The 12,462-nt window shown below is 42.0% G+C and overlaps 1 protein-coding gene across 1 annotated transcript; it reads left to right on the forward strand.

The window, feature by feature from the left end:
• The first annotated feature begins 1,017 nt into the window (after positions 1-1,017).
• LOC134538918 (proteoglycan 4-like) lies at positions 1,018-11,356 on the forward strand. Its single transcript, XM_063380530.1, has 4 exons — positions 1,018-1,043; positions 6,302-6,383; positions 7,618-8,056; positions 9,986-11,356. Exons 2-4 carry the CDS (start codon positions 6,321-6,323, stop codon positions 10,432-10,434), a joined length of 951 nt encoding a protein of 316 aa, XP_063236600.1. The 5' UTR covers positions 1,018-1,043; positions 6,302-6,320; the 3' UTR covers positions 10,435-11,356.
• Positions 11,357-12,462: the final 1,106 nt, after the last annotated feature.

The raw sequence follows: 12,462 nt of genomic DNA on the forward strand, positions 1-12,462 counted from the left end.
AATTAAATTGCATAATTGGTGTTACTCTACATAAACTAAAACAAATAATTGGGCGCTTGTACTTATGTACGCGCGTTTTAAGTTAAGTTATACTTTACTTACTTGGCGTGATAAAAAAAAACTAACTTTAACTATGCATGCAAAATGTTAATAGAAATAAAATAATAAAATAACTCAATCGATATTATAAATAAGGTCGGCAAAGTATAGGTAAATTTAATCAAATTAAAAAAATTGAATAAATAATCAGTATTCAAAATTATATAAACACACTTGTAAAATAAATTTTATTTAAGTAAAATAATATAGATAATATTAATTAGGAATAAAAATCAATACACATGCTGATTGTTTATTGAAAATTATCATTTTTTGATTGTATATAAATCAATAGTGTGTTAATTTATAATGCAAATAAATTATACATAAAGTTTATAAACACAATTTCTACCATTGATATTCAAAATAAATATACATATATATTTTTTAAATGTTATGGACCAGTATTCAACATCAATGCCTAATGCATATGGCGTTAAAAGCACACTTTATATATATATATGTGTGTGTGTGTGTGTGTGTGTGTGTGTGCGTGTGTGTGGGATTTTTATTCGTGTGTAGGTAGCCCTTTTTAAATCCTGTGAATTGTTGATGCATGTTGCGCGCGCATCGTCAAGATTCATTCTCATCAAAAATTTTTTCTTTCGTTCATCAAGCGCCTGAAGTGATAATAATAATATTTTTTTTATTTCCCTTTTTTTTTTTGTTTACACTTTGTTAACAATGTTCACTTAATGAAGCAGGAAATTCAGCACTCGCGAAAGCAAGCAGGTGCCGGCTCGCCTTGGCGGACTGGTGTTCCCCCGCGCGCGGAGGGCTACGAGGTGTCGAGGCGGCGCCATTAGACCCCGCGACCACGTGGCTTGGAGCGCCATTTGACCCGGGACCACGTGGGCCGGGCCCGCCAGGCGCGCGCCTCGGACCCAGCAGTCGCGCGCCGGCGGAGCCGTCAGCAGGTCGGGGTTCGTCGACCCGTCTGTCAGGTCAGTGTCTGCCTCCAGAACCTCCCGATGCTCGCTTTCTATCAGCGGGAAGCCTTCTTTCCACAGACGAGAGAGCAAAAACCCCCCGATCGTGCATCTTCGGTTTTTTTGTTGTTGTTGTTGTTCATTGTAAAAGGTTTAGGTTAGCTACATTATAAATACTTTTAAAACATTGTGGACGGATGATTTGGTTAGGGTAGCTACATTAAAGATACTGTGAAATCATGTAAACGGTCTCCTAGCCCTGAATAGCTACATATTCAAAAAGTTATTTGCTAATCAACCATAAAATGATTTTACAGTATTTTTTTAATGTAGCTATACTTATCTAATATAACCAACCATCCACAATGTTTGAAAGTATTTAAAATGTAGCTAACCTATCCTAATGGACCGCAAAATTTAATGCCACACCGGTTTATACAATGAGATAGAACGGCAAAAAAAAAAAAGTGTGAACTTCGGGTGTGGCTCTCTCGTCTGTGAAAAATAAAGGCTTCCCTTCTTCCGCAGGCAATAGATTTAAAAAAAATTTAAATGTAATAATTTCCGCGCTTTCACAAAAGATTCCTTTGGAAACAAGTCGCAAAAAGAAATAGTTCGCAAATACGCTCAACACATGACATAACATGAAATAACATTTACGAAATAATGCTGAGTATTTCTGACGTTAATCGGCGCATACTATTTTACGTTAATTGATGTTTCATTCAAGCAAAAAAAAATAATTTAAACCATGTAAAAGATAAAAGTATATTTTGTTGTATCCTACTTGTTATGTGCGTAGTTCATTACTTACTGCGCTTTTCCTGTAAATTTATCACTATAGCTCTTTTGCATTTTATGCTCCATCGTTAAAGTACTTAAACGGTTATTTGCAAAATATTATCCGATAAGGATAAATGGTTAATTATGATCGATTGCGTGAGCTTTTACAGCTCGTAATATTAACGTGTGGTAAGTAGCTTGTGACAAAATGTGTGACCTGACAGCGAATGCAAGAGAAGTATCGCAATAAATCTCTCTAAAACAGTAATTACAAGAAAGCGAAACTAACCAACCTTGCTTGTGAGACGAGCCTTATGATAATTTACGAAAGATTTTTTTTTGAAACCGAGATTGCCTTTGCAGATACATTAGAATTCCGTATCAGACGCATATTTAGTTCCAGGATATTCAGGTACTAAAACGAATTAGTTTTAAGATTTTAGTGTAAGGCCGGTATTCCACTGTAAAATATTTTGTAACTCATATTTTATAAAATATATTTTTCATTTTTTAATAAAATATTTGAAGAGTGATTATTTTATAAAATTTTTAGGCTTTAAGTACACAATGTAAAAGATATATGTCAAAGAAGTATCCCGTTTATCAGAAGTTCATAACATTTCATTGTAGTGTAAAGAGTATTAATTGTTCATTAAACAGTTACACTTTTTAACCACATTTAATTGAATTTTTTTTAAGTCTAGGATAGTACAACCAGGTTTAACTGTGTTAATAGCATCTTGCTTTTTATTTATATTTTTGTAAACTTCGTACTTTGCATTGTGTAGCATTTCATGAAACATCTGCACTAAGAAATAAACTTTGCCTGTCGTTGTGTCCACACACCAAGTCTACTTATTTGTGGGCTGTGTGGCCATTTAGAAAATTCACAACCATGACACGATCTTAACAGTTAACTGGATAACTGCTTTTATAAAATGTAATGCAAACACATTACTTTTTATAAAAGAAATTTTATAAATGTAATAATTTACGAAAGATGGCCTATTACACTATCAAAGAATCTTGGTCAAAGACGTTTTATAAAATATGTTTTATATCATCCTACTTTACAGTCGAATACCGTCCTAAGAGTTTTGACGTGCTGTTAACCATTTTCTTGCGAAGAATAGCGAAGATGTACTAGATCGTTCTGCCAGCAAGCGAATCCGTTAAGTTTCCCATTCCACCCATTAACATGTCAGGAATATAGAAGGGGGGCGGGGGGAAATTCGATATTAGAAGACTTTGAATTATTTTAAGTAGACGTAAATTCTGTAAGTAAAAAGCGTAACACGTAACAAGTTCACTAGCACCTCTCGTAAATGCACCAAGTTTCCAACAAACTCTCTGTATGTAATAACTTTGACTAGAGTTCAGCGCAGTGGCACGCACAGTAATTATTTTTATGTGGGGAGTCCGGAGAGATGATGGTACGAATACGTCCAACAGTATATACTATATAGCACATGAATCATGATAACCAAAATTTAAATACAGTAAGAAACAAATTAGGTGAAAAAGAAGCATGAACATGTGCCCCACCCCAACCCCTCACATTCCTGCGGGGCGCGTCCGTCCAGTCGTTGCGGGGCGCGTCCGTCCAGTCGTTGCGGGGCGCGTCCGTCCAGTCGTTGCGGGGCGCGTCCGTCCAGTCGTTGCGGGGCGCGTCCGTCCAGTCGTTGCGGGGCGCGTCCGTCCAACCGTTGCGGGGCGCGTCCGTCCAGTCCTTGCGGGGCGCGTCCGTCCAACCGTTGCGGGGCGCGTCCGTCCAACCGTTGCGGGGCGCGTCCGTCCAGTCGTTGCGGGGCGCGTCCGTCCAGTCGTTGCGGGGCGCGTCCGTCCAGTCGTTGCGGGGCGCGTCCGTCCAGTCGTTGCGGGGCGCGTCCGTCCAACCGTTGCGGGGCGCGTCCGTCCAGTCGTTGCGGGGCGCGTCCGTCCAGTCGTTGCGGGGCGCGTCCGTCCAGTCGTTGCGGGGCGCGTCCGTCCAGTCGTTGCGGGGCGCGTCCGTCCAGTCGTTGCGGGGCGCGTCCGTCCAGTCGTTGCGGGGCGCGTCCGTCCAGTCGTTGCGGGGCGCGTCCGTCCAGTCGTTGCGGGGCGCGTCCGTCCAACCGTTGCGGGGCGCGTCCGTCCAACCGTTGCGGGGCGCGTCCGTCCAACCGTTGCGGGGCGCGTCCGTCCAGTCGTTGCGGGGCGCGTCCGTCCAGTCGTTGCGGGGCGCGTCCGTCCAGTCGTTGCGGGGCGCGTCCGTCCAGTCGTGGCGGGGCGCGTCTGTATGACGATTCAGGAGATCTTGTCGGCGCCGGTCCGAGGTTCAAGTGGTGTGGGCGGCGAACAATCGCCGGCGCGCCCTGGTTGTGAAACAAGCGAGAGGCGCCTTTTGAGGTCCGGTTGGACCGCGATAAGACGCGGCTATTGTGCCTCATTGTGGCGCGCAACGCCGCATGTCCACACACTTCAACCTGGTGTTTCCATCCAGTACGTAATACTGCCTTGATCGTCTTGTAAGGGTTAGCCTCGGTTAATGTGAGGTGTCTCATGTCATGTAATTGTTTTGATGTTTTAACATCTGAGCTCTCGGTACAAGGCATTCGGGTGTAGTAATTTCGCGAATGTAACCTGTCAAGGAACGGAAATGTAACAAAAATTAGGGAGATGCTCCCGACATTAAATTGTGTTTTTTGGAAATTAATTGTACCACCCTGTTAGTCAGAATTATATTTAGGTTTTTCTAAAAAAAAAAATACTGTTTTTTTCCTTAATTTAATACTTAATACTTATAACTTTTATATCTTTTAATAATTTAAAATAATTCCTTCTTTAAATTGTACCCAGTAACTAAAAGGGTAAAATTACAGTCAAGAATATCAACGAACCAATGAATCACTCAAATGCAAACGTTATATAAGTAGAGCACTCAATGGTGTTGGTGGTGTTTGGAAAATGTTGTAATTACATATAGGTACAGTAATAGAGTAAAACAAATATTGACAGGTTTATATTAAACAATTATGAGTGTTAGTTTATATTATTTATCAACTTGAGAATTTAATGCCCCATAATAAATTACATTTATTGGCATTTCTCAAGTTACGAGCTCTACTTTTCGCGTTTAGTGTGTTAAAGTGTCCTAGGTGTTTTATAGTATTGTTAGTTCTTTTTACGAGGCTTTTTTCAGTTTTAACTTAGACGTATTATTGTATAGTTTAAAATTTTGCTCTGCAAATCTATTGACTAGATAGTCGACGTAGCTGCTTCGGTAGTGAATTCTACCTGCGTGTGATTTGCGTCCAGAAACGTAGTTGAAAACACAATTTGCGAATATTTTACACGCTTGGCATTATTTAAAAGAATACTTCGTTAAATTTGGTGAAGAGTTTCGTATTACTACAAGTGTAATTGCAACATGAGAACACGCGAATTTGCCGTTACCGCGAGGTTAGATGTTGCACATTATTAGAGAGTACTGAAATACTCGCCCACATTTAGAACACAGTGATGTGGTTATTTTTACGTGTGTATTAAATATGTTTGTGGAAAGTCGCTGAATATTTCTCGTAGCGGTACTGAACATTGGTGCGTAATTTTAAATTTGTATTGGTAAACTAAAATTATATTTACATCATGGAAAATATAACTAAACATTAAACAATTAGTATTTATTTGTTTTGTTAATCTTATTAATCTACGCAGTTAGTATCTCTCTCTGGCCCTTAAACTATATGCAAAAACAATCATACCGATCCGTTGCTCCGTTGCAGACACATACACTTTCGAATTCATAATATTAGTAGGGATGGTTACCGCTCTAACCTCGTAGTTGTCCTAGGCACTAGATACTTAAACAAAAAAGATTACATATAGGTATAATATACACAATATACACATAACCAAATTTAACATACTTTTTTTTTTGCCTGTCATTACTTTCTAATGGCTCACTTAACATTTTATAGTGGGTAGACCCATTATAGCCTCTACCAGGTGATAAGATAAAAAAAATTGTTTAAACAGTAGAAACCAATCAGCAGAAAATAAAATATATAACGTAATAAACGGGTCTTAAATTATATAAAACTATGTTGGTAATAAAAAAAAGTGGAAAAGGTTTCCCATCATATCTATACGTAGCACTAAGAACCAATTTGTAGTTTTCAACCATTATATAGTTTTACAGCTTATATGTAAAAATATTTTCTTGTAAATTAAAAAATTTATATCACGTAATTGTACAGTATTTTCGTGTGGAATGTGTAAAATTAAGTTTATTTGATTGCATAGGTGAAATATACTGACCTTAATTATATTAAAATTACTTAATGCTGTTTTTCAGGTAGCAACGTTGTAATAAAATGAACTTTATACTCGCTGCCTTGCAATGAAATATTTTGACTTATTTCTGGTAAATTTCCACGTAAACGCAGAAAGTAAATTTACTGTGTGCGATGCTTTGTTTGATGACACCGTCTCGTAGCTGGATTCTCTCCCAGTGGCGGCGACATCTCCGAGATGAGTGACGAGATGGGCGTGGCCACGAGACCAGGGGAGGAGGAAAATGCCTCATCCTCGAATGTAAGTCCCAACTGAACACGCGTGACTTGTTTCCCAAACACAAGCACCCCCTGGTTGGCACGCGACCGTAACCTAACTCGCGGCCAGAACATGCCTGAACTGAATCCCACATACTGAGAGAAAGGTTTGTTTGCCTCAACAAAATATTTGTTTATATATGGCGAAATAAATATATTTTGTTAATTCAAACAAATATTATGTAGTAGGAAAGATTCTGTTGACCCAACAAAATGATTCTGTCAACTCAATTGTGTATTTGGTTAGGTGTAACAAATTATTTTTGTTATTTACCGAATTTAGTTACACTAACAAAATATTTAGTTCCGCCAAGTAAATATTTGTTTCGTCATATATATTCAAATATGTTTGATTCAAACAAACCTTTTTCTCTGTGCAGTAAGAGAACAAACCCATAACAGTTTTAATAAACTGGTCCTAGAATGAACCTACGAAGTAGAAAGCATCCTGATTGAACAATAAAATGTACTTATCCTCTCACGGTAATAATTACGAGTGTTTCACTCGCTCGATCACGTACAAAATTGTCCACCTGACGGACGGCTGGTGAACTCATCCAATTCATTCGACGCTTGTGAGAGAGGTGTTAGTAGAGAATTGTGGTATATCCTGCCCCACTTTCACGTCTCCAACACGCGCGTGAAGTTTACGCGCCAGGAGCTGTCTGGACGGAGGGTCGCAGTTGTAAAAGTCATGCGGCCTTGAAATGTCTGGCAGAGAGTTTTGTCTTCGTGCAGATAATGTAAAAGGTCGAAACTGAACTTTTAGAAAATAAGAAAATATTTTGTTCTAAATTTCTGGCATAAATTTGAATCATGAACACGCTGAATATCATAAAAAAACAAAGGCCTTTGAGACTCGGTAAGAGAATTTTATAAAATGCAAGTTAAAGAAAAAATTTTCCCTGTTTTACTAGTTACAATTTAAAAAAAAAATACTGTTATCTCATGAGAGAGAACTTTTTAATATACAAAAATTTATAAAAATTAAAAAAAAAACATAAGCATTACGTTCACAGCATTTAAAGTTTTCTAAAACTCAAAATTGGTTTTGTTTAACACAGTATTAATTAAATTTGACTCATTACTTATTTAAATTTGCTTTAGTACAGAATTTTGTAACACAATTTAACAACCACAACTGTTTAAACATCAAAACTACTCGTCCATGTGGGTACACTAACTGATACCCGGGTGTTGGCGCGCTATTCCCCCAGCAGGAGGATGGCCAGACTCCGCAGACGCCGACGCCGACGCCGACGCCGACGGCGCCGCTGCCGCAGCTGTGTCCGGGTCCCCGCACCGTCTCCCGACTGCCGCGGCCCAAGGCGGGCAGCTGCACGGCCCTGCACGAGCTGCGAGGGAGGGGCGGGTCCTTGGAGCCCGGGCCCAGGACCGCCAAGTCTTCCCTGCCGGCTACCCCGGGCAGCAGGGACTCCAGGATCAGGACCTCCCTGTCGGCTACCCCGGGCAGCGGCGACCCTAAAGCCAAAACCTTGTCGACTACCCCTAGATCTCCATTCAAGACCTCCCTGTCGGCTACTCCGGGAAAGAAACACGAGAGATCCCCGTTGAAGACCTCCCTGTCGGCTACCCCGGGCAGCAGCGATCCCAAGACCAAGACTACAAAGTCCTCTCTGCCGGCCAGAGTCTCGGGTGAGAAACATCAGCGCGTGGACTTGAAAGACCCCCCGACAGTAGCCACCCTAGGACCTCTCTCCAGGTTGCAGTCAGCTCGTGACTTATGTTAGCGAGCCGGGATGAGTGCGACCCTCACTGGTGCTTTTTAGTACGATTTCTCCTCCTAGCACAAGGCTGTAAACATATGCTCAGTCTTTTTTGCCTGTCCCTTTTTTCCTTAAACTGTTGTCTGCCATTGAGTCCACTGACTGCAACCTGAAAGAACCTCACTGACTGCAACTTGGAAAAGAACCCCACTGACTGCAACTTGGAAAAGAACCCCCACTGACTGCAACTTGGAAAAGAACCCCCACTGACTGCAACTTGGAAAAGAACCCCCACTGACTGCAACTTGGAAAAGAACCCCCACTGACTGCAACTTAGAAAAGAACCCCCACTGACTGCAACTTGGAAAAGAACCCCCACTGACTGCAACTTGGAAAAGAACCCCCACTGACTGCAACTTGGAAAAGAACCCCCACTGACTGCAACTTGGAAAAGAACCCCCACTGACTGTAACTTGGAAAAGAACCCCCACTGACTGCAGCTTGGAAAAGAACCCCCACTGACTGCAACTTGGGAAAGAACCCCCACTGACTGCAACTTGGGAAAGAACCCCCCACTGACTGCAACTTGGGAAAGAACCCCCCACTGACTGCAACTTGGGAAAGAACCCCCCACTGACTGCAACTTGGGAAAGAACCCCCCACTGACTGCAACTTGGGAAAGAACCCCCCACTGACTGCAACTTGGGAAAGAACCCCCCACTGACTGCAACTTGGGAAAGAACCCCCCACTGACTGCAACTTGGGAAAGAACCCCCCACTGACTGCAACTTGGGAAAGAACCCCCCACTGACTGCAACTTGGAAAAGAACCCCCACTGACTGCAACTTGGAAAAGAACCCCCACTGACTGCAACTTAGAAAAGAACCCCCACTGACTGCAACTTGGAAAAGAACCCCCACTGACTGCAACTTGGAAAAGAACCCCCACTGACTGCAACTTGGAAAAGAACCCCCACTGACTGTAACTTGGAAAAGAACCCCCACTGACTGCAGCTTGGAAAAGAACCCCCACTGACTGCAACTTGGGAAAGAACCCCCACTGACTGCAACTTGGGAAAGAACCCCCCACTGACTGCAACTTGGGAAAGAACCCCCCACTGACTGCAACTTGGGAAAGAACCCCCCACTGACTGCAACTTGGGAAAGAACCCCCCACTGACTGCAACTTGGGAAAGAACCCCCCACTGACTGCAACTTGGGAAAGAACCCCCCACTGACTGCAACTTGGGAAAGAACCCCCCACTGACTGCAACTTGGGAAAGAACCCCCCACTGACTGCAACTTGGGAAAGAACCCCCCACTGACTGCAACTTGGGAAAGAACCCCCCACTGACTGTAACTTGGAAAAGAACCCCCACTGACTGCAGCTTGGAAAAGAACCCCCACTGACTGCAACTTGGGAAAGAACCCCCACTGACTGCAACTTGGGAAAGAACCCCCCACTGACTGCAACTTGGGAAAGAACCCCCCACTGACTGCAACTTGGGAAAGAACCCCCCACTGACTGCAACTTGGGAAAGAACCCCCCACTGACTGCAACTTGGGAAAGAACCCCCCACTGACTGCAACTTGGGAAAGAACCCCCCACTGACTGCAACTTGGGAAAGAACCCCCCACTGACTGCAACTTGGGAAAGAACCCCCCACTGACTGCAACTTGGGAAAGAACCCCCCACTGACTGTAACTTGGAAAAGAACCCCCACTGACTGCAGCTTGGAAAAGAACCCCCACTGACTGCAACTTGGGAAAGAACCCCCCACTGACTGCAACTTGGGAAAGAACCCCCACTGACTGCAACTTGGAAAAGAACCCCTTGTACTGATATGTTTGTGGAACAGTCGCCAGGTCTCCAGCCCCGAAGACGCCCAGGACGCCGCCGACTGGCCGGGACCCCCGGGCCTCCGGGTCGATGGACAGCCTGCTGACGTCGGGCGGTCTGCGGAGGACCTTCTCGCGCCTAGGGTGGACCCCTCCTCCTCCCCGGGCCCGCGGCCCGCCGAGGGGGGAGGCGAGTGCGGGGCTCGACTGGACCTTCTGCCGGCGCTACCGCGACGTGGCGGTGGGCGACTGGGACGCCGCGCGCGCGCACCGGCGCGTGTCCGGGTTCGCCGCGCTGCTGCGGGACTCGTGCGCCGACTGCGAGCTGGGGCGCAACCTGCTGGCGCTGGTGCACCCCACGGAGGCGCCGCACCCCGAGGTGCTGGGCCGCGTGTGCGTGGCCATCGGCAGCTTCCTGCGGCTGCACGGCGGGCACCCCCCGTCCCCGGGCGGCCACGCCTTCTCGTGACGTGGCCTGCTCCTGTCTTACTGCAACTACAACACCCTTCCGATGCACATGTCTTTAGGAGGAACGACCCTCTTGGAGAAATTCAAAGTGTCATTGATCTCATAGCTGAACACAGGCTTGTTCGTCATGTTCTACTGCACTCACACTTTCCTTGGATTCATCGTAACAACCTTCCCATACGCATGTCTTTTGGAGAAACTACCCTCTTGGAGAATTTCAAAGTGTCATTGATTTTCTAGCTGAACACAAGCTTGTTCGTCATGTCATACTGTACCCACACTTTCTTTGTATTCATCACAACCTTCCGATGCACATGTCTTTTGGAGAAACAGCCCCTTTGCAGAAATTTAAACCGTCATTGATTTCATTGTTGCTAAAGTTTTGCTGAAACCAATAGTTTGTCTGACAGTAATGAGGGCTATCAATATGTTTATTCGGAGTGAAATTTTCTAATGTATGTTGCAGTGATTCAACCACTTAATAATAATAATGCGTAGATTGTGAAAGTCCATGTTAATTGGTATGTTATCTAGTTACATTTTAATGTCATCTAAATTGTATGCTCTTTTATAAGGCTTGGTAATGGTTTTTATACTATAAAATGTATTTATAGATTTTTAGTTAACAATAACATTCAAATTTATAAGATTTTATAATTTTTACTTATCATACTAGATAGTACGTTTCATTATAAAAAGAAGTATCGTGATTTTGGGAGGAAAATATCCTTACATACACCTACACATGATCTTGTGCCTTAAAATTATGAAACTTTCCTCTGCAGTGCATAATATATAAAAAATTTAATGGAAAGCTTAACGGAGCTGTTAATTTGTATGTTACTAATATGTATGTAGGATTTTAAGTTGTTTAAATAAATCGCATTTTTAGTTTATATCATTGAATAAATATTATTTAAAGACTTGCGATTTTATCACTTTACCTGGTATCCTAAACGAAGGGTTTTGTTGAGTCTTTTCAATCGAGGAATAAAATTTCGTGACGTACATAAAAGGTTTGCGAAGATATTTGTAAAACATTTTTCACTAAACGTTATCAGTCCAATTATAAAAGCCAGTTTTGAAGAAAAAAATGGTATTATTGAATTCTTATCTGGGGCCTCTACCTTTAACCATTTAAAGTCTATAGTGATTAAAATTTTACGTAAAGATAATATTGATAAGATTACATTTTAACCTGTAGACTTTAGTCTTTTGTATACATTCATTGTTTGGAAAATTGTTCGGGATATTATTTAAATTGTAAAAACCACCTTCAGATATCTTGGTTGTAGACTCAAGTATTTTGTTTTCATTAACGGCAATCATCAATCCTACGAAAAACCTGATAAGCGAATTATTGCGTCTTTAAAAGAAATAACTAGATTTTCTTTGAAGTGTGCTTTATCTTATATAATTTGTTTACTTGCAGAATTTAGGGTATGTAGAATGATGGACAGGTTTTGCAAAAACTAGAAGACTTCCAATAACTTTTTTTTTTTTTACATGCTTTATATTAGCTTCACCTGTATGTTTGTCTGTCCGTCTGTAACTCTTTCGACTAAGAGTGAGTGACTCATCACTGTAAAATGTCCCACCCATTTCATTACGTTCGTTAGCCGAGCGGTCTAAGGCGCGCGACTTCTGTGACGTCAGCTTTCGGATTCAGCGATCGTGGGTTCTACTCCCGGCCACGCCGAAAAAAAAAATGTTTTTTTTCCCCGGTAAATTCTAATATTATATCCATACATCTAACTGCAAATGATTCGTAGAGACTTTACCATTTCTTTGTGACGTTGCAACATCCAATTAGTTATCTCAGATGGTAATGGGTAGTGTCGGTAACTCATTTCCCTATGATAATTATACATAAATATAGTTTAAAAAACTAAAAAAACATGCTTTTAAAGAATATCAAACTAAAAAGTTAAAAATAAATATAGTTTAAAAAACTAAAAAACATGCTTTTAAAGAATATCAAACTAAAAAGTTAAAAATAAATATAGTTTAAAAAACTAAAGAAACATGC

Source organism: Bacillus rossius, chromosome 14 (assembly GCF_032445375.1).
Source record: "Bacillus rossius redtenbacheri isolate Brsri chromosome 14, Brsri_v3, whole genome shotgun sequence".
NCBI lineage: Eukaryota > Metazoa > Arthropoda > Insecta > Phasmatodea > Bacillidae > Bacillus > Bacillus rossius.